Raw genomic sequence first — 23,102 nt, 5'->3', positions numbered from 1 at the left:
TGCCACCAGCAGTCGGGAGGCCGGCCATCTGCCCCCTGGGTGCCCAGAGGAGCCCGGGGCTTCAAAAGTGGCTAGGGCCCCCGGCCAGGGAGCGGTTGGACCCACAGATCAACGCACTCCGGCGTTAGGGTGCAGACCTTCTGGCAGGCTGGGGGCAGGCCTAGAACTGCTCAGCGGCACAGCGACCTGGCGTCGTGGGTTCGAATTTCCACGGTTCCCACCTCGTGACAACAAGGCGTCTCGGGTCCCACCGACAGGGGCCATGCCCGGGGCGCGCAGCCTCTGGTGCTAGCCTTGTTCCCGAAGTCTGTTTCCTCCCGGGGCCTCGGTCTGACGCCTTCAGTCAGCGCTTCGCAGGAAGCCGACTCCCAAACCGGGGCAGGGGGTGTGGGCCGAGGGCGAAACCCCGCCCCCAGGGGTCCCTGATCTTTGCCCCCGCCCCGGGCTCCGCGCCTCTCGGAGAGGCATCAGCAGGCGGGCGGCGTTGCCTTTGTGTGTTTCGCTTCGAGGTGCCAGAGACCCTCCCCACAATCGTCCGCCGCGTCCCCTCGCGGCCCTCGGCCCCTCCTCTCGGCGTCCCCAGCCCCCCTGCTCAGCTCCGCGTGCCATTTCGGGGATCGCTGGTTCGCTCCCCACGGCGCCAGGAGGAGGGGCGAGGGCCGGCAGCCCCCTCTCCCGCGCGCGGCGCAGGAGCCGAGCCCAGCCCGGGGGACCCGCCGCCGCCGGTCATGTGGGCCGGACTGCTCCTTCGGGCCGCCTGTGTCGCGCTCCTGCTGCCGGGGGCACCAGCCCGAGGCTACACCGGGAGGAAGCCGCCCGGGCACTTCGCGGCCGAGAGGTAAGCGCCCGGAGCTCCTCCCCGCTCCCCCGCCCGGGAGAGCGCTACCGGCTTGCAGTCGAGAGGCGCGGAGGGGCGCTCAGGAGCCGCAGGCAGCCGCGTGTCGGGGCTTCCTCTGGGGTGCTATCAGCGCGGGCACAGCTCGGGGACGGCACAAAGAGTCAGCAACTTGTGCCTCTAGGCGGGTGCTCATCGTGCGCCCCTGGCTGGGGCTGTCCAGACTGGGACCTGGGAGATCGGAGGTCCAGGCGTTGGGTGACTCCTAATGTGCCCTGGAGCGCGGACCTCTGGAGAGGGGAGCCCAGGACGTGCCATCTGGTCTCCGGACTGGCTGGCTCACCCCCCAGCGTGCCCGTGGCTCTGCCCGGGCAGCGCCTGGCCTCCCCTGCCGCGCGGGGCTTTCCCTGGGTCTTGGCCCTACGAACTTCATGGACCTTGGAACAGCCGGGGTCTCTGGGTCACTTTTCGTTTTCTGTCCGTGCGTGTGCGCGCGTGGGGGTGGGGTGCATGCCCCTCCGCTGTCTTTCGCGATGGATGCCGCCCTCCGCACGTGCTTTCCCCCGGGCCGCGGTGGGGCCGTGCGCGTGTGTGCGTGATGCTCGGAGCTAGGGAACACTGTGTCAGCAGGCGGCCTGGCCCGCGGCCACGTCCTCCGGGGGGCGCGCAGCGGGGGCGGCCCGGCCAGGCTTGTAGCTCACACGTGTGTTCCACAGCCACCGCCAGTTCCTGCTCAGATCCTACCCCGACTCCCCGGCGTTCCACAGGCTCCCACCACCTGTCCCTCTGTCACCAGCCCTAGGAGGCTCCTTAGGGCGCTCTGGCGGGTGCTCGGTCCCTGCCCACCTGAGAGTTCGACTCCATCAGCCTCCCTGGGCACCCTTTTATCTGCCGCCTTGGTGGCACTGCCTGTCCGTTTCTGAGAGTCCCAAGGCTCCGCTCATTCGCCCGGTCCCCTCCTTCTCAGGCTGCTGCCATAATCACTCCAGCAAGGGGGTGGATGAGACTTCACTGCCAGCTCCCGCCAGCAGGAGGGCCCCCCCCTTTCTTCTGTGATGACCTCAGAGAGGGAAAAAGGCCCCAGGGACAGCTTTCCTCAGACTTTTGTGTGCTGCCATTGCACCCTGAGCTTCCCTTTCCGGAATACTTGTCACATTTTGGCACAGATTTTTCTCCCCAAGAACACGATAAGTTTGCCTTGTCCCATGTCCCCAGTGCCCAGCGCAGAGTGGGTGCTTTACAAAGTGCCTGCCTTGCAGAATCATCTTCCCTCCGCTCTGAACATTGGTGGAACACCATTGGGAAGGGGTTTCTTGTCCCTTTTCTGTTGCGGTGGGGTTGGAAGCTCAAACCAGGCTGGATTTCATCACCCTCTGTCCAGTCCATGACTGGAGCTGGTTGCAGTTGTCCTCTCTGTCCCCCTCCAGGCCTGCAGTTGTGCTGTTTCCCCTGCTAGAACACCCTCTCCCTTCCTCTTCTTTTGCTGACTGCCCTACTTTTTTTTTTTTTTTTTTTGAGACAGAATCTTATTCTGTCACCCAGGCTGGAGTGCAGTGGTGCGATCTCGGCTCACTGCAGCCTCTGCCTTCTGGGTTCAAGTGATTCTCATGCCTCAGCCTCTCGAGCAGCTGGGACAACAGGCACATGCCACCACACCTGGCTAATTTTTGTTTTTTTTTTTGTTTTTTTTTTGAGATGGAGTTTTGCTCTTGTTGCCCAGGCTGGAGTGCAGTGGCATGATCTCAGCTCACCGCAACCTCCGCCTTCCAGGTTCAAGCAATTCTCCTACCTCACCCTCCCAAGTAGCTGGGATTACAGGCATGCGCCACCATGCCCAGCTAATTTTGCATTTTTAGTAGAGTCGGGGTTTCTCCATGTTGGTCAGGCTGGTCTCAAACTCCCGACCTCAGGTGATCCGCCCGCCTTGGCCTCCCAAAGTGCTGGGATTACAAGCGTGAGCCACCGCGCCCGGCCTGTATTTTTTTTTTAGTGGAGACAGGGTTTTGCCATGTTGGCCAGGCTGGTCTCAAACTCCTGACCTCAAGTTATCTGCCTGCCTTGGCCTCCCAAAGTTTTCTCTCTCACCTCAGCCTAGATGCTGCCCTTCCAGGAACCCCCCCGACCCTCCTCAGGGCTCCACAGCCTGTCCCACTGTGGCATTTGTCACTCTATGCTGTTATCACCTAGCTCCTGGTCTGCCCTACTTTCCTTGAAGGTGGGGGCAGTAGTTTGTTTTTGGCTGTATGGTCACGCCTTACTCAGCACCCAGCACCAGTTGGATGCATCTGGCTTCCTGCCCTTTCTGGACCTCATTCCTGCTTGAACAGACCCCTACTGCCTCCAGTTTTGGGCAGCTCATTCATGACCCCACACCCACCCAAGAGATGTCACCTATGCCATTGCCCTTCTCAACCTTTCCCTCAACAGCCATTTATTGAGCACCTACTACATGCCAGGCACTGCTGTAGGTGCTGGGGTAAATAGATAAGAAACCCTTGTCATCAGGGAGTTGTAGGGGAGACAATGAATTAATAAATTAAAAACTAATGTCACAGGAAGTAAATGTGGAGAATAAAGCAAGGTAAGGGTGGACAAGGAAGGCCTCTCTGAGAAGGTGCCATGGGCAGAGATCTGGGTGAAGGGAGAGAGGAAGCCCAGTGTGTGTCTGAGGAAGAATCTTTCTCTCTCTCTCTCTCTTTTTTTTTTTGTTTTGAGACGGTCTGGCTCTGTCACTTAGGCTGGAGGGCAGTGGCGCCAACTTGGCTCGCTGCAACCTCTGCCTCACAGGCTCAAGCCATTCTCCCACCTCAGCCTCCCGAGTAGCTGACCCTACAGGTGTGTGTCACCATGCCCAGCTAGTTTTTGTGTTTTTAGTAGAAACGACGTTTCACCATGTTGCCCAGGCTGGTCTCAAACTCCTGGGCTCAAAATGATCAGCCTGCTTCGGCTTCCCAAAGTGCTGGGATTACAGGCGTGAGCCACCACACCCAGCCATAAGAACCTTTCTTATAGCAGGAACTGCAAGTGCAAAGGTCCTGAGGCAGCCACCCCTGGGGCTCCTCATCTACTGCACAGCCTTTCTTCAACTCTGAGGCCCCTCTCCTGGCCACTCTGCTGTGTGTTCATGTGGCAGATATCTGTAGGAGGCCAGTATCTATTGTCTCACACTTTTGTCTCTGTCTTGCCTCCAGGAGAAGACTGTTTGGGTCATTTTTCTTTGGAAACTTCCCATTGCCCCTCCAGACAGTTCTCGAGAATTGTTTGTTGATTCACTTACACACTGGCTGGGAGACTTTCCTGTTGACCAATGTCTCCCCCAGTATAGAATGAGGAAAGTGCTCTCTCTTCTCTTGCAGACGCCGACTGGGCCCCCACGTCTGCCTCTCTGGGTTTGGGAGTGGCTGCTGCCCTGGCTGGGCGCCCTCTATGGGTGGTGGGCACTGCACCCTGCGTAAGTGCTTGTCCCTGTGCCCCAAGTCTTCTCCTCCAGCAGTGTGTGTTGCCAGCCCTCAGTCCCTGGTCCGAGGGGCAGACGGGGGGCCCCAGTTCCTCGTCTCTCACCTGCACTTCTCCTCTCAGCCCTCTGCTCCTTCGGCTGTGGGAGTGGCATCTGCATCGCTCCCAATGTCTGCTCCTGCCAGGATGGAGAGCAAGGGGCCACCTGCCCAGGTAACTGGGGATGGGAAGGGGCTGATGGGAACAGATGAATGAGCATTGAGGTTATGTCCTGGGCAGTGGGCACTTGAGATGTGTCCTGGCGTCTCAGCTTCAGACAACTCCGTTAGGTAGACATTTTGTGCCCATTTTATAGATGAAGAAACTGAGACACAGAAGTTATTGTCTTGCCTGGGGTCACACAACTGGTAAATGGCAGAGCTGGATTTAAACCCAGGCCTGTTTGCCTTCAGAGCTACCCTCCCAACAGAATTCAGGAGGACCCTGGTGAAGTGGGGATGGCTGGGACTGCCACGGGGTGCATGCTCACTGGTGTGATGCCTGCTCTAGAAACCCATGGACCATGTGGGGAGTACGGCTGTGACCTTACCTGCAACCATGGAGGCTGTCAGGAGGTGGCCCGAGTGTGCCCCGTGGGCTTCTCGATGACGGAGACAGCTGTTGGCATCAGGTGTACAGGTGAGACGCCTGGGAGTGGTGGGGGAGGGGGAGGGGGACAGCGGGAATTATATCTCCTCCCCCTTCTGCCGGGATGGTCTCCAGTGTATTGCAAGGCCAAGCTGAGCCAAGATAGGCTCTGATGTTTGAGAGTGGGCAGAGAGACATGAGAACAAAAGAAATGTGTCACTTCTGTTATTTTACAATTATTTATTGAGCACTTCTTAGGGGCAGGAACTGAGCTAGGGACTGCGGTTATGGGAGCCACAGTTGGTCCCTGTTAGGGAGTTTTTTTTTTTTTTTGAGACGAAGTTTCACTCTTTTGCCCAGGCTAGAGTGAAGTAGCATGGTCTCAGCTCACTGCAGCCTCCACCTCCTGGGTTCAAATGATTCTCCTGCCTCAGCCTCCTGAGTAGCTGGGATTACAGGCGCGTGCCACCACACCCAGCTAATTTTTGTATTTTTAGTAGAGACAGGGTTTCGCCATGTTGGCCAGGGTGGTCTCGAACTCCTGACCTCAGGTGATCCACCCACCTTGGACTCGCAAAGTGTTAGGATTACAGGCATGAGCCACCGCACCCAGCCCCATTAGGGAGTTTCTGAATATGAGGAAGGAAGACAAGTAACAGGACAAGAACAGCTCAATTGTCATGGGGACCTTAACTGGGAAGGGCAAGGTGCCAGGGCCCACAGAGGGGCATGGAACCCAGAGTTGGGAGGGTTGGCCAGGGGAGGCTCCTTGGGAAAATGACATTTAAAAGATGAGGGACGCTAAACTCAATAATTATTTTGTGAATGTATTATTTGCTTGTGATTTTAAAAACATTTCTACGGACAAAATCTGTTACCTTCCCCAGGAACAGTCACTGTGACCAGTTTCTTGTCAATCTTTCCAGAGCGACAAAAGCCTTTTTGGAGTTTTAACTTCGTAAAAGTAATATTTCTCCCCCTGAATAGAAAAGCAAGAGATAGTTCATTGTAGAACATTTGGAAAGTAAGAGGAGAAAGATGAAAATAAGCATTCTCTGGAAGTCCCCACCCGGAGATATTTGTTACTAAAATGAAGTTTTTTTTCCTGCCCTTTTCCCTGGGTGTGTCTGTGTTTGTGAGTGTGTGTATGTGTGTGTATGTATGTTAAGCATGCAGCATATATGTATGCTTTATAAAATTGGGATTATATCTTATCTGTAGCTTTTATTATTTTTCCCATCTAACTTTACGTTGTAGGCATCACTAACAATTCCTTGCAACATAATTTTTTTTTTCGCTAGGCTTGGTGGCTCACGCCTGTAATCCCAGCACTTTGGGAGGCTGAGGCAGGTGGATCACTTGAGGTCAGGAGTTCAAGACCAGCCTGGCCAACATGGTGAAACCCTGTCTCTACTAAAAACACAAAAACTAGCTGGTGTAGTGGTACATGCCTGTAATCCCGGCTACTCAGGAGGCCGAGGCAGGAGAATTGCATGAACCCAGCAGGTGGAGGTTGCAGTGAGCCGAGATCACACCACTGCACTCCAGCCTAGCGACAGAGCAAGACTGTCTCAAAAAAACAAAAAGAAAAAAAAATTTTTTTTAGCAGTTACATATGTGGTTGCTGTAATTGAAATAACTATTTGTCTGTTGTCCCTTATTTAAGAGGTTTGCAGTGTTTCACCAGTATAAATAATGCTGCCATAGGGCCGGGCACGGTGGCTCACCGCTGTAATCTCAGTACTTTGGGAGGCCGAGGTGGGTGGATCACAAGGTCAGGGGTTCGAGACCAGCCATGACCAACATGGTGAAACCCCATCTCTACTAAAAATACAAAAATTAGGTGGGCGTGGTGGCGGGTGCCTGTAATCCCAGCTACTCAGGAGGCTGAGGCAGAAGAATTGCTTGAACCCGGGAGGCGGAGGTTGCAGTGAGCCAAGTTCGCGCCACTGCACTCCAGCCTGAGCGACAGAGCGAGATTCCGTCTCAAAAAAAAAAAAAATGCGCCATAAAGAGGCTTCCTGTCAGCTTCTCTGATTATTTCCCAGAAGGATGCTGTTGGGTCCAAGGGTCTCAATAAAGGGGTCTTGGAGCTCATTGCTTGTTGCAGCATCTCCTCCAGATAGGAAAACCAATGGAAGCAATTGATCTGCTCCTGAATGCCTTTCACCTTGGGACATTTTCTGCACATATTTCTCATTGCAGAGGCAAACGGAACCAAGGAAAAGCCAGAGAACAATGTCAAAGCACTTGCAGGACAGGGTGGCACTGACTGTAGCCACGAGACATCCCAGTGGAATGGGGTTAGTCAGAGTGGGCTTCTTGGTGGTGTTGAGCATGGTCTTGACGATCCAGCTGTTGGGAAGAGTGGGTAGCTGCTGGGTAGAAGGCTAAGTAGGGGATAAGGAGAGTGGGAGTGTCCCATGGGCTTGGGGGCCACAGTGGCGAGGCTCACTACACAGTGAGTGCAGATTGAGTAGACTGAGCTGAGCCCGTAGGTCCTCAGAAGCTGCCGCGGATCTTTGGCAGGGAAGGGATGGCATGAAGCATGATTTGGGGAAATCTGTCTCCCAGCTCCTATCATCCCTCAGATCAGAACATCTCACTAGGCTCACCTTCGTAAAGTACTACTTGGATTTAGTCACCGCAACTTAGTCTCATCTTTTTTTTTTTTTTTTTTTTTTTGAGATAGAGTCTCACTCTGTTGCTAGGCTGGAGTGCAGTGGTGCGATCTCGGCTCACTGCAACCTCTGACTTCCTGGTTCAGCGATTCTTATGCCTCAGCCTCCCAAGTAGCTGGGATTACAGGCACGTGCCAGCATGCCCAGCTAATTTTTGTATTTTTAGTAGAGATGGGGTTTCACCATGTTGGCCAGGATAATCTCAATCTCCTGACCTCGTGATCCACCCACCTCGGCCTCCCAGAGTGCTGGGATTACAGGCGTGAGCCACTGCGCCTGGCCTTAGTCTCCTCTTAATCCATATCTTCAGTCCTGTCTCCTGCTGCCTCAAAAGGAACCCAAGCTTCAGCTAGTCTGGGCCTCAGTACAGTTTGCAAGGAGCCCAGCTGCTGCCTGGAAGCACCTCAGACCCTTTCTCCACCTGGGCAGTCCTTCTCCCGATACTCCTGGTCCTCTCAGCCAGTCGCTCTTCCAGGGCATTCCTGCCTGGGCCAGTCTGTCGCTGGTGGGGCATATATCATCCCAGCAGGCACTGTTCTCCCCTGGGTGTGTGTCTTGGCTCCTGTGTTATCAGACCGTGAACATCTGGAGTCAGCGCTGTGTCTTAGTCACATTTGCGTCCTCAACAGCACCCCTCTGGGTCTGCTGCACGCAGTTGGTGCTCTATGAACCTTTAAGAGAATGACTCTGTTGATTATTTAATCAACCTCCCTGTCCACTGCCCTCTGCCCTTTTGAGGGCCCTTTGGGGTTGCCCTGAGGGCCAGGGCCATTGGAAACAGTTCAGTCTCAGCCGTCTTCTCTCGTCATCTGATCTTCATGGGTTAAAGGGGGCCCCAGTCCCTTGGCCTCTTCCTTCCTGGGGTTTCCTCATAGCCAGTGACCTTCCTGGTGTCTGCTCTTTTTTCCTGGGGTGCAGGTGGGGATTCCATGCTGCTGAGGGCAGGCTTGGTGTGGGCTCAGGGTCCTTGTGGGGTTGATTTGTTCCTGAGTCACAGTCATGTCAGAGAGGGCTGTGCAAGGGAGATTTCTTTTCTTTTTTTTTCTTTCTTGAGATGGAGTCTCGCTCTGTGGCCCAGGCTGGAGTGCAGTGGTGCGATCTTGGCTCACTGCAAGCTCCGCCTCCCAGGTTTACGCCATTCTCCTGCCTCAGCCTCCCGAGTAGCTGGGACTACAGGTGCCCGCCACCGCGCCCAGCTAATTTTTTGTATTTTTAGTAGAGACAGGGTTTCACCATGTTAGCCAGGATGGTCTCGATCTCCTGACCTCGTGATCTGCCCGCCTCAGCCTCCCAAAGTGCTGGGATTACAGGCGTGAGCCACCGCGCCCGGCCTTCTTTTTTTTCCTGAGATGGAGTTTTGCTCTTGTCGCCCAGGCTGGAGTGCAATGGCGCAATCTCGGCTCACCGCAACCTCCGCCTCCTGGGTTCAAGTGATTCTCCTGCCTCAGCCTCCCGAGTAGCTGGGATTACAGGCATGCACCACCATGCCTGGCTAATTTTGTATTTTTAGTAGAAACGGGGTTTCTCCATGTTGGTCAGGCTGGTCTTGAACTCCGACCTCTGGTGATCCGCGGGCCTCGGCCTCCCAAAGTGCTGGGATTACAGGCGTGAGCCACCATGCCCGGCCTGCAAGGGTGCTTTCTTCCCAGACACTGACAAATGTGTAAGTTCCTCTTGCGAGGACCACTGTGTAAACACGTGCTTTCTGTCTTTCCAGACATTGATGAATGTGTAACCTCCTCCTGTGAGGGCCACTGTGTGAATACAGAAGGTGGGTTTGTGTGCGAGTGTGGGCCGGGCATGCAGCTGTCTGCCGACCGCCACAGCTGCCAAGGTGAGCTGCAGAGAAGGAATGGCTGCTCTGGGAGGGGTAATGGGGATGCCACATTGAACACTCAGCCCTGCCATGCCCAGCGCAGTGTGCTCTGTGCGCCACTGCATTGAACCTTCACCACCGGCTTCGGAGGGAGATGCTATTATGGTTCCTGTCTGACTGATGTGGAGACTGAGGCTTGCCCAAGGCCAAGTCGTTAGTAAGAGGTGGAGTCAGAGTTTGAATCCCAGCACATCTAACAGTTAGAACCGACTGCTGCTGCCCTGGCGGGTTGGCTCACATCTGTAATCCTTGCACTTTGGGAGGTCAAGGCGGGAGGATCACCTCAGGTCAGGAGTTTGAGACCAGCCTGGCCAACATGGTGAAACCTCGTCTCTACTAAAAATACAAAAATTAGCCAGGCGTGGTGGCGAGCACCTGTAATCCCAGCTACTCGGGAGGCTGAGGCAGGAAAACTGCTTGAACCCAGCAGGTGGAGGTTGCAGTGAGCCGAAATTGCACCACTGCACTCCAGCCTGGACGACAGAGTGAGACTTCATCTCAGAAAACAAAGTACCTGCTGCTGCTGTTGCAGGATAAAGGGATGGTGATGGAGGAGAGGCCGTGAGGAGAGCCAGGGCAGAGTGGGCCGACCAACCTGGGGAAGGAGGCTACTGAGATGAGGGAGGGCTGGGAGAGACTCAGGCCATGAGTCCCGAGGAGCCATGGGAGGGGCATACCGGGATGGGGTCATTCACTGACTACATTCATCAGTTTCACCTGCCCCACTGCTGGCCCAGGCTCTGGAGCTACCCTGGGGAGTAGGATCCTCCAAGTCTGATGGGGAGCAGAAGAACAAGCTTAGGATGAGGGATAAGTGTTGGGAAACCCCAGGGAAGAGAAGGAATCCTACCTCTTCAGTTTGCAGGATGAGAGATCTTACAATTATTACTCATTCTTTTAAAATGTCTTTTATTTACACATTATGGAAAGAATCTCACAAGGCCGATAATTGTGAGCTCCCCCTGAATCTTACATTATTATTTTCTTTATGTTTGACATTTTCATAAATTATGAGAAAAAATTTAAAAGCCATGGTGCTAGCCCAGGCCCTCTTTCCCACTGCTGCCCTCTGCTCTCCCTGGAGAATAGCCTGCGCATCTTAGTCTGCTTGGGCGGCCATGATAAAATTCCACAGGCTGGGGGCTTATACCACTGACATTGATTCTCATAGTTCTGGAGGCTGCAAAGTCCAAGATTAAGGCACTGGCTAATTCAGTTTCTGGTGAGGGCTCTTCCTGGCTTTCAGAAAGCAGTCTTCTTGCTGTGTCCTCACTTGGAGAGAGAGCTCTCTGGTATCTCTTCTTCTTCTTTTTTTTTTGACATGGAGGAGGACAGAGGACACTCCCTCTGTTGCCCAGGAGTGCATTGTTGCAATCTCAGTTCACTGCAACCTCCGCCTCCTGGGTTCAAGCGATCCTCCAACCCTCCCAAGTAGCTAGGGTTACAGGTGTGCGCCACCACGACTGGCTAATTTTTGTATTTTTAGTAGAGATGAGGTTTCACCATGTTGGCCAGGCTGGTCTTGAACTCCTGACCTCAAATGATCTGCCCGCCTTGGCCTCCTGAAGTGCTGAGATTACAGGCGTGAGCCACCCAGCTAGGCCTCTCATGTCTCTTCTTAAAAGGACACTAATCCCATCAAGAGGGCACACCCTCATGACCTCACGTAACCCTAATTATCTTCTTACCTACTTATCTTACCTGCATATCTTCCAAATGCCATTACATTGGCGGTTAGGGCTTCAATGCGATTTTTGAGGGGACAGAGTTTAGTCCATAGCACTCAGGCATTGGTCTGCTGTGTGCCCTCCCTGCCCCTCCCCATGATGTGTACGCACGTACATGGGCACTTACAGAGATAGGATAGTTGCTGAACTCTCGGGTCCTGGGTCCTGGGCTAAGCACTTTACACGCATTTTCTCCTTTTGCCCTCACAATTACCCAGTGAAGTTGGTATTATTTATCTCCATTTTATTGAAAGGAACACTGAGGCTTAAGGAAATTGTTACTGCTTAAGATCACATTAGAGCTAAGGTTTTTTTCTTCTTTCTTTCTTTCTTTTATTTTTTTTTTTTGTAGAGATGAGGTCTTGCTGTGTTGCCCAGGCTGGTCTCAAATTCCTGGCCTTAAGCTATCCTTCCCCCTTTGGCCCCCAAAGGGCTGGGATTCCAGGCATGAGCCACTGCACCCAGCCAGAGTTGGGATTTGAACCTAGTCATTCCTTTGCTTGTTCCCCTTATCCCTGCCCAATGTTGGTCTTGAAGATGTTTCCACATCAGAGTAAATAGACTTGCCTTGTTCCTTTTAACTGCTGACTCTGCAGTGCAAATATTTCGTTTACTAACTCTTCTCTTATTGATGAACATGGAGATTATTTCCAGTTTTTCACAATTTCAAACAGCACTAGGGAACTTTTACAGAGGAGGTTCCACTGAAGCTGAGTTTTGAAGTATGAGTAGGAGTTTTCCAGCCAGACAAGAGGGAAAGGCATTCGAGGCGGACAGAGAACATGGGCAAAAGTGGAGCACCAAAAGAGCGTGGTGCATTTGGAAGATGGCAAGAATTTAAGCCAGTGGCCAGGTGCAGTGGCTCACGCCTGTAATGGAGGCCAAGGCAGGTGGATCGCCTGAGGTCAGGAGTTTGAGACCAGCCTGACCAACATGGTGAAACCCCATCTCTACTAAAAATACAGAATTACCCAGGCATGGTGGTGCATGCCTGTAATCCCAACTACTTGGGAGGCTGAGGCAGGAGAACTGCTTGAACCCAGTAGATGGAGACCGCAGTGAGCTGAGATCGCGCCATTGTACTCCAGCCTGGGCGAAAAGAGCAAAACTCTGTCTCAAAAAACAATAACAACAACAAAAAAGAATTTAAGCCAGAGTGAAGGTCAGGGGCAAGGAAGGAGGTGGGCAAGGGAACCAGGACTGTGTTCAAAGGCATCGTGAGCTATGGGGCGGCATTGCTGTCTTACCCTAAGATGAGGTCTGTGGCCTGTGGGAGCAGCGGAGAGGTTTTGAGCAGAAGGGCCCTGATTAGAAATGCCCTTTGGTCAGAACATCCTGGAGGCTGTGCAGAGGATGGCTTGAAGGAACCTAGGTAGAGATAGAGAGACACACTGGAGGCTCTGGCTATTCTCCAGACTAGAGATGAATGTGGCCGGGCTAAGGGGTAGCAGTGAGGATGAGAGACGTGGGCTGGTCCAGAGAGTATTTAGGACTGGATGTGGGCAGTGCAGAAGAGGGGCAGCTAAGGTGGTTCCCCACAGCCCTGTGTGTATAGGAGATGGAGATGAGGGAGGAAGAGGGGACCATATATTTCCAAGGTTCTGTTGGGGAAATGAACCCCAGTCTTGTCCCTTTTCCTGCCAGACACTGACGAATGCCTAGGGACTCCCTGTCAGCAGAGATGTAAAAACAGCATTGGCAGCTACAAGTGTTCCTGTCGAACTGGCTTCCACCTTCATGGCAACCGTCACTCCTGTGTAGGTAAGGCAGGGAGGACCCTGTGGTCTGCACACTTAGGCTGCCAATCAGGAAGATGGACAGGGAGCCCAGGGACCCGGGAAGGTTAACAATTAGACTTTCTGGTCCTCTGGAGCTTGAAGGGGCTTGAGCCTTTGGCTCAGAGCCTGCCTGTCCCTGGGGTTGGCGTGGCTCTGCATGAAGACCCTGTCTTGGACTTTTCCTGGCCATTTGCCACTTTCATCCTGTTATGTTTCTCTTCCGCTCCTCTCCCAGATACACCCCAAGGATTCCTCTCTGCTCACCCATTTTCTTGGCTGCCTTTGCTCCCCTTGGTAAATAAAGCACGTTATGTCTTGGTTCCTCTGGTTTAGAAGGAGACCCTGTTTTCTCAGCCCATTAGCAGAAATTTCCAGAAAGGGATTGGCATGTTTGGTTTGAGCTTGGCTCATGGGTTTAAGGTGGGGTCCCATGGGCCTGAAAAAAGACCTTGTTCTAGCGGAGTTAGGTATTTGTCCCGAAGCCTACCTTCAGCAGCCCAGTGAGTTTTGAGACTTTTTTCGGAAAGAAAAACGGGAGGGTGGAAGGTTTGGAGATGAGCTTCTCATTGGGGCTTACCCCTACCACGCAGCAATTAATTACCGCTGCATAGTGCTGGGGCTGAGTCTCTGATACTCGCATTAAATACCTGCTCGATGTGTGAACCTATTAACAAGACAAGCACTAGATTTCAGCCCCGCTCCCAGCTGTCTGAGTCACATCCCGCACCTCGGGGCAGGGATGGACCCTGTAAGAACATGGCAGAGAAACTCCCCAAGTCTTTTGAGCTAAGGGATGGGCGGAAGAAGGGCTCCGTAGCCCAAACAAAGCAGCTGTCCGCAGCGAGGCTCTCCCGCAGATGTAAACGAGTGTCGCAGGCCATTGGAGAGGCGAGTCTGTCACCATTCCTGCCACAACACCGTGGGCAGCTTCCTATGCACATGCCGACCTGGCTTCCGGCTCCGAGCTGACCGCGTGTCCTGTGAAGGTGAGCGCCAGGCCCCTCTCTCCCAGCGGCTGGCCACGCCCCCTCAGTGCCTGCCCCAGCTACGCCCCCCCAGAGCCTGGCCCCTCCCCGTCACGCCCTCCTGGCGCCCAGCCACGCCCACTCAACGCCTGGCCCCGCCCTACCCCGGCCCCGCCCACCTGGCGCTAGGCTCCCTTTCTGCTCTGCCCTTGTTTTCAGTTCATCTTGTTTGTTACTTTCAACACTCCACTTTCTTCCTCGCTTTCTTTTTCCACTTCTTTATCCATTCTTCCTTCTTCTTTTCACTGTTTCCCCAGCCCTTCTGTTTTTTTCCCAAATGATAAAAGGATAAAACCCAACAGGAGTCCGAGTATCCTGGGCTACAGGGACAGCCATTTCCGTGGTTCGCCCTGCCAAACGGCGACAGTGTCCCCATAAACATAGTAGAATGTTGCGCAGACCACGGGGGGTGAACAGGGACTTGTGGTGGTGGAGCCGAGCCCAGGTCTCCCTAAACCCTGCCTCCTGTCTCAGCTGTCCACCCCAAGAGACCTCCGTGCTTCTGTTTCAGCTTTCCCGAAAGCCGTGCTGGCCCCATCTGCCATCCTGCAACCCCGGCAACACCCGTCCAAGATGCTCCTGTTGCTTCCTGAGGCCGGCCGGCCTGCCCTGTCCCCAGGACATAGCCCTCCTTCTGGGGCTCCAGGGCCCCCAGCCGGAGTCAGGACCACCCGCCTCCCATCTCCCACCCCACGACTACCCACATCCTCCCCTTCTGCCCCTGTGTGGCTGCTGTCCACCCTGATGGCCACCCCAGTGCCTACTGCCTCCCTGCTGGGGAACCTCAGACCCCCCTCACTCCTTCAGGGAGAGGTGATGGGGACCCCTTCCTCACCCAGGGGCCCTGAGTCCCCCCGGCTGGCAGCAGGGCCCTCTCCCTGCTGGCACCTGGGAGCCATGCATGAATCAAGGAGTCGCTGGACAGAGCCTGGGTGTTCCCAGTGCTGGTGCGAGGTGGGTACTAGGGGTCCCCGGAGCTTCCTTGGTCTGGGGCCTTGTGGTGGCTCTAACTCTTGCTTGTGCTTCTAGGACGGGAAGGTGACCTGTGAAAAGGTGAGGTGTGAAGCTGCTTGTTCCCACCCAATTCCCTCCAGAGATGGTGGGTGCTGCCCATCGTGCACAGGTGAGAGCTGGTGCCAGGGAAGGACGTAGTCCTGCCTCTTCCTTTCTCTGCGCCCTCCTGCAGCCAAAAGGCTGTTCTTTAACATTAGCATACATTAGAATCTCCTGGAGGGTTTACTAAGCCACACTTCCCTTGGCACTGTCCCCAAAGCTTCTGATGTAGTAGGTCTGGGATAGGGCCAGAACATGTGCATTTTGAACAGGTTCCCAGGTGATACTGACGTGGCTGGTCTAGGGACCATACTTTGAGAACCACTCATTTATGCTGTAATATGCCTCAAGGGGGACTTTTCATCTTCTGGGCATCTGTTTTCAGCTTCATTCGCTCATTCATTTATTCAGTCATTCATTGAGCCTCTTTAAATCCACTGTGCAGTCCCCTTCTCCTGCCCAGTTACCCTCCTACAGGCGGAGGAGTAGTTGTTTCTAAATTCTGCCCCCTTTTTGACTCGCCCCCACCATCTGCTGATGGTTTTTCATTTGCCTCCCATTGCTGGAAGGATAGGGACCCAAATTCTTCACAGATCCTTAACAGAGCTTCTCGAAACTTGCTCTGCAGTTGAATCAAGGGGATTCTTATTAAAATGCAGATTCTTGGCTGGGCATGCTGGCTCAAGTCTGTAATCCCAGCACTTTGGGAGGCCGAGGTGGGCGGATCACTTGAGCCCAGGAGTTTGAGACTAGCCCCGTGTCTATAGGGAGGACCCGTGTCTACAAAAAATACAAAAAGTTAGCCAGGTATGGTGGTGTGTACATGTAATCTTACCTACCTGGGAGTTTGAGGTGGGAGGATCACCTGAGCTCAGGAGGTCGAGGCTGCAGTGAGCCATGTTTGTGCCACTGCACTCCAGCCTGGGCAACAGAGTGAGACCCTGGCTAAAAAGAAAAAAAGAAAAAAGAAAAAAGAAAAAAAGTAGATTCTCATTCAGTTGGTCTGGGAGGGGATTCTTTGTCTGATGGTCTTGGTGATATGACACTGAGGTTGCTGGAGATTGAGCAGTAGTTAAAAAGTCTTCCTAAGGGTTAAAATGGAAATGCACTGTTTTTTTGTTTGTTTGTTTTTTTGTTTTTGTTTTTTTTTGAGATGGAGTCTTGCTCTGTCGCCCAGGCTGGAGTGCAGTGGTGTGATCTCGGCTCACTGCAGCCTCCGCCTCTAGGGTTTAAGCAATCCTCCCAAGTAGCTGGGATTATAGCCACCCACCACCAAGCCTGGCTAATTTTTGTACTTTTTTTATTAGCGACGGGGTTTCGCCATGTTGGCCAGGCTGGTCTTGAACTCCTGACCTCGAGTGATCCGCCCGCCTCGGCCTCCCAAAGTGTTGGGATGACAGGCATGAGCCGCTGGGCCTGGCTTGATTTTCTTAATGACTGTTGTGGGCTATGTCCCCGCTACACGCTGAGTCTTGAGTGCGAAGTATTGGGTACTTTATTGCCCAGGTTTTGGATCCTTCCAAGATCCCTGCAGGGTACATGATGGTGTTTTCATTTTGCAGTGAAGACAAGCTAGGTACTAGAGAGGTGAAGTGACATGTCCAGGGACACGCTGGTTAATGGAGCTGGAGGGCCAGTTTTTTTTTTTTTTTTTTTTTTTTTTTAAGATGGAGTGTTGCTTTGTCACCCGGGCTGGAGTGCAGTGGTGCGATCTCGGCTCACTGCAACGTCTGCCTCCCGGGTTCAAGCGATTCTCCTGCTTCAGCCTCCCGAGTAGCTGGGATTACAGGCGCACGCCACCACGCCCAGCTAATTTTTGTATTTTCAGTAGAGGCGGGGTTTCACCATGTTGGCCAGGCTGGTCTCAAACTCCTGACCTTGTGGTCTGCCCGCCTCGGCCTCCCAAAGTGCTGGGGTTACAGGTGTGAGCCACTGCGCCTGGCCTCAGGTTTTGAAACCAGGCTGCCTTTCCTGCCCTCTGGGAAGAAAATGTTGTGCTCTCCAGACAGTTGTGGGTTTGTGAGACATGAATGGACCCTTCTGGGGCCACCACGGCTGATCCTTGCAGGACCACACAGTCAGAGTACCCTGAATCTACCACTCCTGGGACACCTAGGGCAGTGAGAGAATGTTCCAGGTACATTAAGCATGGAGAAGCAGCGAGACCTCAAGCTTCCTCTTCTTTGAAGAGGTCTGATGCCTCTACCTCCTATTTGTCCTTCAAAGGCTGTTTTCACAGTGGTGTCGTCCGAGCTGAAGGGGATGTGTTTTCACCTCCCAATGAGAACTGCACCGTCTGTGTCTGTCTGGTAAGCATCACAAGATCCTCAAAGCCTCGTGGGTGTTTTCTTAACCTTTGGGGGTTTTAGAGGAAGAGGAAAAGACCGGATGTTAAAGGTGAGCTTGTTGAGTGGAAGGGAACATTCTCAGGTTGTGGAATTTGGTTAGAAGCTGTAGAATTTAAAAGGGGGAGGGAAGTGTAAAACACGAAGGTTGGTGGAGTAAGGGAGGCTTCTGCTCCACAGCAGACAGCCAGCAGGCACACAGGGTCTGTCTGTTTAGGAAGGGGAGGGGACGAAACTCCCTCGGAAACTTCCCACCAGGGAGGCTGTTTTTCTCTCCAGGCAAAATATTTGCCAGCACAATAAAGGTCTCCACATTTGGGAGAAAGAAGGCTCATTACCAAACTCAGCTTGTTAAAAGTATTTGGCTTTGGGAAAATTCACTCCTGCAAGAATAGTTATTAAGCACCTACTGTGTGCCTGCCCTGCCAGATGCTGACGTTGCAGTGAGCTGAGATCGTGCCACTGCTCTCCAGCCTGGGCGACAGAGCGAGACTCTGTCTTAAAAAAAAAAAAAGAAAATGCTGATTAGGAGCATCTACTGAGTGCCAGGCCCAGGGTTGGTGCTTCTCATCTCTTTCTTCACCAAGGCTCCCAGCAGCTCTTCGGGGTCAGCTTTACTGCCCCTATTCTGCAGATGAAAAGACAGAGGCTGGGAGGTGGCAGAGCTGGGATTTGAGGTCTGTCTGAGCCCAAAGTCAGGGCTCTGTCTACCAGCCCTCACTGCCACCCTCTGACCATCTTTTTTTTAATTTTAGAGACAGTGTCTTGCTCTGTTGCCCAGGCTGGAGTATAGTGGTGCAGTCATAGCTCATTGCAGCCTCGAATTCCCGGGCTCAAGCGATCCTCCCATCTCAGTCTCCCAGGTAGCTGAGACCACAGGCTCATGCCATTACATCCGGCTAATTTTTCTTTTTTTTCTTTTTTGTAGAGGCAGGGTCTCGCTGTGTTGGCCAGGCTGGTCTCAAATTCCTGGGCTCAAGCGATCCTCCCACCTTGGCCTCCCAAAATGCTGGGATTACAGGGATGAGCCACTGCACCGAGTCATGACCATCTTTAAGTGTCTCTTGCTCTGGCATCAAAGGTGGATGCTGCAGTGTGAAATCAGGGGCATGCAGACAACCACCAGCACCCCTTATCGAACTCTTCCTATGTGCTACATGAAAGCACAGCAGCCAAGTTCCCTCCCTCCCTCCCTCCTTTTTTCTCTCTTTTTCTTTCTTTCTTGTTTCTTTCTTCTCTTTCTCTCTCTCTTTCTTTCTCTCTCACTTCTCTGTTTCTCTCTTCCTTCCTTCCTCTCTCCCTTCCCTCCGTCCCTCCCTCCCTTCCTTCCCTCCCTCTCTCCTTCCTTCCTTCCCTCCCTCCCTCCTTCCTTCCTCTCTCTCCTGCCCCTCTCCTCTCCTGCCCTTCCCCTCCCCTCCCCTTCCCTGTCTTCTCCTCTCCTCTCCTCCTCCCTTTCTCCTCTCCTCTCCCTCCCCCTCCCCCTATCCCTCCTCTCTCCTTTCCTCTCCTCTTTTCTTACTGATGGCATCTCATTTTGTTGTCCAGGCTGGGGTGCAGTGGTGCAATCATGGCTCACTGTAGCCTTGACTTCCCATGCTAAAGCAATCTTCCCACCTCAGCCTCCCAAGTAAGTGGGACCACAGGCATGTGCCACCACCCCAGCTAATTTATTTTTATTTTTGTTGTAGAGACAGGGTCTCCCTATGTTGCCAGGCTGGTCTCAAACTCCTGGGCTCAAGCAGTTCTCTTGTCTCGGCCTCGCAAAGTGCTGGGATTACAGGCGTGAGCCACTGCACACAGCCCCAAGTGCTTTCATGCATGATCTCATTTCATGTAAACTTTGGAAACCCCTGAGAGACACGCCAATTCCAGCCTATTTCTTAGATGGGGAGACCAGGGCTCAGAGATGTGATGTACTTGGCCCAAAGTCTTTACAGGGGAGGAGCAGATGTTGGAACTCAGGTGTGGCTGACTCCAAAACTGGGGGCTCTTTGGTCTCAATGTCAAATTTAAAACATTTATTTTGAAATTTAATTCTTTGACTAGCCAATATGAGCCACCTGATTCAAAACTCACATGATGGGAAGGTGTGTTGGGGTCTCCTTCCCTGCAGGAATCAGCTCTGTTCTCTGCTCCCCAGCACCTTCCAGAGCTCCCAGGCACATTTGCATAAGGAAGGGAGCATGCTCTGCCTGCTGGGCTGCCCTGATCTTTTTCCTGGAATGGTGTGTTATGGCATGGAGGTGTTCTAACCACACCATATGTATTAGTCCATTTTCACACTGTTGATAAAGACACACCTGAGACTAGGTAATTTATAAAGAAAAAGAGGTTTAATGAACTTACAGTTCCATGTGGCTGGGGAGGCCTCATAATCATGGTGGAAGGTGAAAGGTACGTCTTACATGGTGGAAGGCAAGACAGAATGAGAACCAAGCGAAAGGGGAAACCCCTCATAAAACCATCAGATCTTGTGAGACTTATTCACTACCATAAGAACAGTATGGGGGAAACTGCCCCCATGATTCAATTCAATTCAACGTGAGAATTACGGGAGCTACAGTTCACGATGAGGTTTGGGTGGGGACACAGCCAAACCATATCAGCATCATAAACACCGGGAATTTGTCCCTGTGACACGGCAGCATTTAAGGGTTTCTTGTGGCCTCCTTTAGGCAGCTTTCCTGTTCGAAGGGCCTGCTGTGAGATGGGGAATGAACCCTGTTCCACACCCGCACCCCCAGTGCCCTCTCTTGCCTCCTCCTCAGGCTGGAAACGTGTCCTGCATCTCTCCTGAGTGTCCTTCTGGCCCCTGTCAGACCCCCCCACAGTCGGATTGCTGTACTTGTGTTCCAGGTAAGTGACACTCTTGGAGAATTTTGCTTTTTTTTTTTTTTTTAGATTTTTTGTAGACCTCACTATTTTGCCTAGGCTGGTGTTGAGCCTCAGGTGGTCCTCCTGCTTCAGCCTCTCAAAGTGCTGGGATGACAGGCATGAGCCCCCAAGCCCAGTTTTGCATTTTGCTCCTTTTTTTTTTTCGAGAGGGAGACTTGCTTTCCAGGCTGGAGTGCAGTGGCATGATCTTAGCTTACTGCAACCTCCGCCTCCCAGGTTCAAGTGATTCTCCTGCCTGAGCCTCCGGAGTAGCGAGTAGCTGGGATTACAGGCGCCTGCCGCCACACTGGGCTAATTTTTGTATTTTTAGTAGAGATGGGGTTTCACCATGTTGGCCAGGCTGGTCTTGAACTGCTGACCTCAGGTGATCCACCTGCCTCGGCCTCCCAAAGTGCTGGGATGTCAGGCGTGAGCCCCCGAGCTCAGTTTTACATTTTGCTTCTTTGTGTGTGTAGGGGAGCATGTCTTTTGAGTGTGCAATGGGGTGGGGTGAGTGGAGGAGTGAGGGAGGAGATTGCTTTCTGCTTTACAAACTCAGATCAAGTGAAGCATTTCAAAGCGCCTGTTTTTATTGTGCACTTATGTGCACAGCAGTTTGAGGCTAGACTGTGCTCACAGCCCAGCTTTCCCCTGCCTTAGGAGGCACCTTCAGCTCAGGCAGGATGGAGTTTCAGTCCACCCTTGTCATTGCTGTCCCAGGGCAGGGAAGGGTCTCTCCTTAGCCACCAATGAGTTGGTCCTTTGTTAAAAACAAGGTTTTCTTTCCTGGGATGGCTTCATCGCTGCCATGGATGTTCCCTGCTGACTCTGTGCCCCTTGCTGTGTGGGGCGCTTGCCAGAACTCCATCTCATGGAACCCTTATGTCACCACTGTAAGGCAGTACTATTTATTGCCCCATTTTATAGATGGGAACACTGAAGCTTGGAAAGTTCAAGTCACTGCCTAAAGACACATGACCATTAAGTAATGGAGCAGAACTTGAATTCAAGTCTACCTGATTTCAAAGCTGGTGTTCTTTTTAAGTGTTTTTTTTCTTAATGTTTAAATGTTACATTATTTTAAATTGACTTACTTTTGCATAGTCAGTGTAGTCTCTGTGAGATAGGAACCCTTATCGGTCCCCTTGTACAGATGAGAAAACTGAGGCTTAGAGAGCTTTAAGTGTCTTGCCCAAAGTCATTCCCTGGTGAGTTGTATAGCTCGGATTTGAGCCCAGGGCAGTCTGACTAGTGGCAGGTGGGCCTGGGCAGTTTCTAAGGCTGTTTTTTCGCTGGAGTGGATCTTCAAATCAAAGGCTCTCCCCAAATTCTCACAGCCTCCAGGGGGTGGTAGCATCATTTGTCTAAGGTGGCACCTTTGTCTTAGGTGTTGGACAGTCTCTTTTTATTTCTTTTTTTCTGTTACTTTTTAGTTATTTAAGGCTTCCCCTGCCTTTTTGGCTGAGGACCTCATCTTACATGTGACTCATTCTTTGTCAGATTTTTCTTGTTGTTGTTGACATGGGGTCTTGCTCTGTCGCTCAGGCTGTAGTAGAGAGGTGCAATCACTATAACCTCAACCCCTGGTTTCAAGCCATCCTCCTGCCTCAGCCTCCTGATTAGCTAGGACAACAGGCACGCACTGCTGCACTCAGCTAATTTTTTAAAGTTTTTGTAGAGATGGGGTCTCGCTGTGTTGACCAGACTGGTCTCAAACTCCTGGGTGCAAGAGATCCTCCCACCTCGGCCTCCCAGAATGTTGGGATTACAGACATGAACTGCCACACCCACCCCTTTGTCGGCATGACTTGTTTTGTGTCTGGGGTTTGGAGGGGGAGAAGTGCTTTGGGTTCCTGGGCACGGAGCATGCTGTGGAGTGTCGTGGGTGTGTGTTAAGTGCCCCGGGGCTCCCTACCCATTTGTTCCCCCTTTTCTTTAGCTGCCTCTGCCCAAAGACCTTGAGCTGCTTCTCCCTTTCTCCTCTGCAGTGAGATGCTATTTCCACGGCCGGTGGTACGCAGACGGGGCTGTGTTCAGTGGGGGCGGTGACGAGTGTACCACCTGTGTTTGCCAGGTATGGTGGCTGAGCGTCCCGAAGCCTGTGGAATTGATGGAGAGGGGAGCGAGGCACAACACTTTACTCAGGTTGACATGACTAGGAGAACATGAGTTGCCATACAGCAACAGGGAAACTGAGGAAGCAAAGGCACTACAGGGATCCCCCAGGTCTTCCCACAGTCTCTTTGAACTTCCATCTTTCAACACTGCTATTTACAGAGCACCTACTGTGTGCTGGGGACACAGCTAAGCACAAGGAAGCCCCAGTCCCCTTGGTCCGGAAGCCCACTGCCTAGGTGGGTTGATGGCCGGGTGCTCAGGGCTCCTGATGCCTTTTTGGAAGGCGGGATGTTAAGTAGAGACCTGGAGGGTGGTAGGGACTCATCAGGTGGGGAGCTGAGGTTGCTGTACCCAGAAGAGGGTGGAGGATTGGAGATGGCCATTCTGCCTGGAGCATGGAGAGAGTCAGGCAGGCGGCAAGGCTGCAGGTAGGGGTTGCATCTTGGGTTGTGTTCCCTAGAAGCAGGGCCAGTGCAGGCGACTTACCAAGGGAGTGCTCTCAGAAGAAACTGGCGAGGGAAGAAGGGTGGGGCAGGAGAGGAAGCAGGGTGAAGGTGTGGTCTCACACTGATCCCTGGGAAGCTCTGGGCAGTGGACCGTGCTGGGGAGCAAGGCTCTTGCACCTCAGGGCCAGTCAGTTATAGAGACTGTCTCTGCTCCCCAGGGAGTGGGGGTGGTGACCATCTAGGCATCTCTGGAGGACGCAG

The 23,102-nt window shown here is 53.0% G+C and overlaps 1 protein-coding gene across 12 annotated transcripts in view; it reads left to right on the top strand.

The window, feature by feature from the left end:
* The first annotated feature begins 436 nt into the window (after positions 1 to 436).
* VWCE (von Willebrand factor C and EGF domains) overlaps positions 437 to 23,102 on the top strand; it is a 38,142-nt gene continuing 15,476 nt past the window's right edge. For 3 of the 12 annotated variants that reach the window (XM_063608496.1, XM_063608497.1, XM_063608494.1), the window contains exons 1-11: positions 443 to 838; positions 4,192 to 4,286; positions 4,415 to 4,504; positions 4,841 to 4,969; positions 9,317 to 9,433; positions 12,847 to 12,963; positions 14,517 to 14,959; positions 15,035 to 15,128; positions 17,285 to 17,367; positions 20,172 to 20,259; positions 22,266 to 22,351. In XM_063608496.1, coding sequence (XP_063464566.1) covers positions 729 to 838; positions 4,192 to 4,286; positions 4,415 to 4,504; positions 4,841 to 4,969; positions 9,317 to 9,433; positions 12,847 to 12,963; positions 14,517 to 14,959; positions 15,035 to 15,128; positions 17,285 to 17,367; positions 20,172 to 20,259; positions 22,266 to 22,351 — 1,452 coding nt within the window. In that variant the 5' untranslated portion in view covers positions 443 to 728. Of the gene's footprint in view, positions 839 to 4,191; positions 4,287 to 4,414; positions 4,505 to 4,840; positions 4,970 to 9,316; positions 9,434 to 12,846; positions 12,964 to 13,837; positions 13,967 to 14,516; positions 14,960 to 15,034; positions 15,129 to 17,284; positions 17,368 to 20,171; positions 20,260 to 22,265; positions 22,352 to 23,102 lie in introns of all 12 variants that reach the window. The other 9 variants (XM_008953837.4, XM_008953841.4, XM_063608495.1 and 6 more) reach the window with 7 other exon arrangements.

Source organism: Pan paniscus, chromosome 9, assembly GCF_029289425.2.
Source record: "Pan paniscus chromosome 9, NHGRI_mPanPan1-v2.0_pri, whole genome shotgun sequence".
Taxonomy (NCBI): Eukaryota; Metazoa; Chordata; class Mammalia; order Primates; family Hominidae; genus Pan; species Pan paniscus.
Note: the sequence above shows the minus strand (reverse complement) of the source record. Positions and strands in the feature narration are given on the sequence as shown.